At 32.7% G+C, this 4,959-nt stretch overlaps 1 protein-coding gene across 1 annotated transcript in view; it reads left to right on the top strand.

Annotated features, from left to right (window-relative positions):
• The first annotated feature begins 2,129 nt into the window (after nucleotides 1-2,129).
• Nucleotides 2,130-4,959, top strand: part of SLC25A16 (solute carrier family 25 member 16) — a 13,328-nt gene continuing 10,498 nt past the window's right edge. The window contains exons 1-2 of the mRNA XM_085305540.1: nucleotides 2,130-2,259; nucleotides 4,035-4,098. Coding sequence (XP_085161666.1) covers nucleotides 2,197-2,259; nucleotides 4,035-4,098 — 127 coding nt within the window. The 5' untranslated portion in view covers nucleotides 2,130-2,196. The remainder of the gene's footprint in view (nucleotides 2,260-4,034; nucleotides 4,099-4,959) is intronic.

Genomic DNA, 4,959 nt, shown 5'->3' with positions numbered 1-4,959 from the left:
AAAAAAAAAAAAAAAAAAAAAAAAAAAAAAAAAAAAAAATTACGTAAAATTCGTCAAGCTTGTACCATTAATTCCTGTATTGATGCGTTAGAAACTGAGATGTCAGAATGATCCTCAGTAAGGCATAGGAACGAGGGCTTGATCCTCCTCTTACTGAAGTCAGCAGCTTGGTAATCACTGGTTTGACTCGTGGGTCATTGATATAAAAACTGTCACTGCTGGTAACTATTACTGTCTTAACTACTATGCTAATGCCAGTTTCTAGGAGTTGTGGAAATTGGTACTTTTCAGAGTTGGTAGCTTTTAGAAAGGGGCTGGTGATCACGAGACCAGTGACAGCTGAATCCTGTGCGACTCACGTGCGTCTGCATTCCCAGATAGTAGTGTGACTGATATGAATTGGCAATACAAGTGAATTTGTGCTTAATGCAAGGTGCAGGTGAGGTATGTTTGGCCTCAGTATCGATCCGTCAAGGTGAGAAAATAATTACCAGCGAATTCAGAACCATTTCCTGTGTGGTTGTAATAGCGCCCTCTTGTGCATAATATTTTATATCATGTTTTTAAACATTTTAAAATGTCACAGTGTATGTTCAGAAATTCAAATGTATTAGAGTTCTCAAAAAAATTTGTGTTGGTTAATCAAATTAAAGAGATTTTAATTTAGGAATTTGAGGTTTTTAACTTAGAAAATGAAGATCATTTATAAAAAGATTTAGGGTGTAAAAATAAATTTTAAAACAAAGTTCAGGTGATGTGTATTCATTTCACTGTACCAAAAAAGAGAAACATAAAATGCTTGACAGCTGAGTACCACAGTCACATAAGTATGCATTCAAATTTGCAGTCTAACAGTTAGAGGCTCAAATAATGGGTTTGACTAATATTTTAAATCTCTTTTTTTTTCCTTTGGTTTTTATTGTGCCATAATTGGTATGTAAAATATTACATTCTTCTCTGTTTAGATTGTAAGATATGATTCTGATTGGAACACGTGTTACTGTTAGATATAGGCAAAAAAGATTATTTTGTAGGTGGGATATCGGTAAGTGCAGAGGCACAATGGTTTCATTCATCAGAGTCTTCCAGTACTTCTACTGCCCTTGCTTTGTAAAGTTCATGACATGTGGATCTTAGAGCATGTATTCTAAGAAATAAAAACAATTACTCATCATTGTAGGGCAGACAGGAGAAATTCTAATCACAGCATTAAGTATCTTCATGGGTACATTAAAAAGATGACATATTTTAAAATAGATTTAATAGTGTATTCTTAGCACTCTGGAAACTACTGTTTGTTTGATTTAATCCCTAAATGTAAGTTTGTCAACTGTGATTTTCTTTTCTGTTTTCTTTCTGTAAGGATAAATGTGTAAGCCTTTTTCAGATTCAGCTCTTACATCATTGATTCAATAGTTGCATTTGAATGTAGAAACTATTTAACAGTTAAAATTAAACAAAAGAGCTGTCATGCATTATTCCATCCCTTTAAAAATGTTATTTGAGAATTTGATAGCAATTGTGTATACCTTACAATGTGTTTGTAATGAAGCTATAGGTTTTGCCCGAACTTCGTGTGATTTTTTGCACCGTTTCCCTCCTGTTAGAGTAGAATAGTGTTGCTTCTTCTCAAAACATGTCTCTGGAATAGAAAGCCTAAAATGTTTAGGTCATAAGTAATGAGTCTTAAACTTATTTACTTTATTTCCTTAATGATGGCATTTAATCTCTAATTAAGCATGTGACAATGATAGTTTTGTTGTGATTTTAGATTAAAAAAAAAAATCTTAATTCACTGGAATGCAAGTCAGTGCGTTCCTTTCATTCTGTTACTAATTTTCCGTGGATGGATAGTCTCCTTACAGTCCAGGCAAATCATGGGGCCTGAAACACTTGAGTTCATAAGGAGCTTCACAGGATCTGGAAGGCGAGAAAGCTGATAAAACCTTAAACCTCCTCCTGTCAATATTTGGGCCTTGAAAATAGATTTTTTTTCCCCCACTCTCTGTAGCTACATGAGCAGTGTGGTCAGGCCTTAGTTCTTCACATACTGTCTTACTGTCAGTAATAACTGCTTGATTTTTTTCTTGTGACTGTTAAATATCTCTTTTTGTATTGCTGACAGGAGTGTTTTCTACGTTGCGTGCAGTCCCAAAAAAGGAGGGTTACCTTGGGCTATATAAAGGAAATGGGGCAATGATGATTAGAATCTTTCCCTATGGTGCAATTCAATTTATGGCATTTGACCAATACAAAAAGGTAGTATAACTTCTTTTTTTCTTTCTTTTTTGTTGTTGTGTGTCTACAATGCATACAGGTTCTTTAAAGTACCAAAACAAACACTGAAACTTTTGTGCCCTATTAGCTGCACATCTTTTCTCAGATTGGTTAATTTATTGATTATTTTTCGCAGATTGGTTAATACCTGAACTTGCTCATTGAAAATGTCAGGGAAAGAGTGAAACTCTTTGCAGCATTGCTTAAGGAGAAAAAATTCTTAACAATTTTAGTGCTTTTCTATTGCTGTGAATATTTTTTTTTTGTTTGTTTGTTTTAAATAAGGTACCTGGAGACTGCTGCTAGTCATTTTAATAAAAATGGAGCACTTTGTTTGCAAACAGTGTAGGAATAAAATGTAAAAGATAACCTCTTTATTGTATTGGAAGTCTTATTACTTAAATTTGAAAGTCTAGATTTATGACCATCATATTTGACATATCGCATGGCTATGTCACCTTTTAGATAAAAATAGTGTGCAGGAGAAAATGCATGTTTCAGGGTTTCACAGGTTCTGTGAATTCCTTTCTACTTTCATGCATTTATTCTTTCATAATAAATTCCAAATAATACTTGCAACACCTTTTGGAGGTTAGGTGTTAGCATGAGCTTGTTTTTAAGTATTACTTACTCAAGATCAAAAATATAATCTTACTGTTAGCCATAAGGAATTTCTTTTCTGGAAGGTCAGACGTAGTTCTCGCTGAAGTAAATTGCATGATCTTTACTGAAGACAGTGGGACTCAAATTGCAATCCCTTTCTAAAGAGCAAGTTACAGATGCTTCGTTGTATTGGTCTTCTAAAAAGAACAAATGAAACTTTTTTCAGTGGTGTAGTCATAAATGCTGTTGATCAAAACATTATGGTTGTTTTATGTTGTGTCAAATAAGAGTGCATACCATGCTTTAATGTAATGATTTATGAATCTACAAATTTCAAGGAACAATTTAACATCATAATGCTTTCTTTTAACTTATGATTGACAACAGATATTACAGATGCTTTGTAGGAGCGTGTAAAGGAAAAAAAAACCCCACAGTTCTCCTAGAAGGAAGATGTGAAATGATGGCTTTTTATACCAGAAGTTGCTTGTTAAAATTTCTCAGTTATTTGCTATAAGTCTGGAACTTCTAATTTTCTTCCAGGACTTAGATTTAGGAATTTTTTGTTTAGGAATTTAGGAAGCTTATTCTATTGAATACTCATCCAGTCTGGCATATGCGCGCTCGCGCTCTCTCTCGCTCTCTCTCTCTCTCTCTCTTTAATTATTTTTTAAATTTGACTAAGCATATGGTCTTAAGGATATATTTATAGGAATAAGTTTCACATGCTGTGTGTGGGAAAATAATTTCCTCAGTTTCGAACATCTCACTTTTCAACTTTGCTCAGTGTCCTTTGCTCTCTATCATTCAGGAAGGATAGTATTCAGTTTGCCTTGATTGACACACATTGAAGATAACTAAATAAATAATTAATCTGGCTGCTTAAGTAAATAGTACTAATACTTTCAACTAGTTGTTCTGTTTTATTAGTAGCAATTTTAGTATTTAGGTGTTAATAAATTTGTTAATTATTTTTCAGGAAATTCTTTTAATGATAATTAACTGCTCTGGTTTGAATTTTTAATGTTGTGAACTTCTTAAAAACAGCTACAGGGTTTGCAAACATATGCTAGTAAACTGTAATGTGTTTCTCCATATTTTCTGATATATGACTATTGTAAATACAATAAATTGTATTGTTTGATATTTCATAGGTAATAAAGAAGCAACTTGGGATTTCAGGGCATGTACATCAATTAATGGCTGGATCTATGGCAGGTATAGTTTTATACTTGCATTTCAGACATCTGTTTTGCTGAAAAGCTGGTGTGTGTTTAGAAGATGATTTAATGTGTTTTCAGGTCAAACTATGCTGTAAACTTGTATTAAGAAAAAAAGCTAGTAAATGTTTTAATATAATGCATAGTTGCTTAATTGAAAAGTTTGTCTAAAAGTATTCTTTAAAGCATTAAATTCAAACATTGAATTCATACTGTGTTGTCAAGCATAGTTATTACAGTGTTTGTTATGATATAAAAAAGAAAAATCCAGTGTCATTAAGATCAAACATAAAAATAAAAGTTTTAGCAGAATAGGCTCATCAGCCTGTCTGCTATTGTGACCATGTTGAATGTACGTTCTGAGAAGTAGAGAACTGTAGCTGCTGAAATGGTGGATTCTTTAGATGTCTTTGAAATGTCTAGACTTACAATGTACAATGTGGATTTTTTCATGATACTCTTTGTAGCATACATATGAACATTATTTGACAATTAGTAAAATAGCAGTAGAATAAAGTACTTTTAAACTGTCAGTATAAAATATGATTATACATACCTGTTTTCCTTGTCAGTCACTTGTCCAAAAGTAGCTAAGGAAAAATAGGGGAAGGTAAGTAATAGTAGACTCGGTTTTAATCAGAGGTTCTTTGTGTGTGTTTTTACCATTTAAAACAGGCTTAATACTGTCTATTGGCAGTCCTTATATAGTTACAAGATGAATATTAATATGTAGCCTCTTCTGAAATAAAAATACAGTGGATTATTAATACTATCTTTAGTTAAACTAGAAAGACCTCATGAAAATACTGTTTTTTGCATGCCATCAGAAAGAAGGGAAAGAGAATGAAAAGAAACTGCT

This window comes from Rhea americana, unplaced genomic scaffold (genome assembly GCF_003343005.1).
Source record: "Rhea americana isolate MKP2758 unplaced genomic scaffold, rheAme1 scaffold_222, whole genome shotgun sequence".
NCBI classification, from domain to species: Eukaryota; Metazoa; Chordata; class Aves; order Rheiformes; family Rheidae; genus Rhea; species Rhea americana.
Note: the sequence above shows the minus strand (reverse complement) of the source record. Positions and strands in the feature narration are given on the sequence as shown.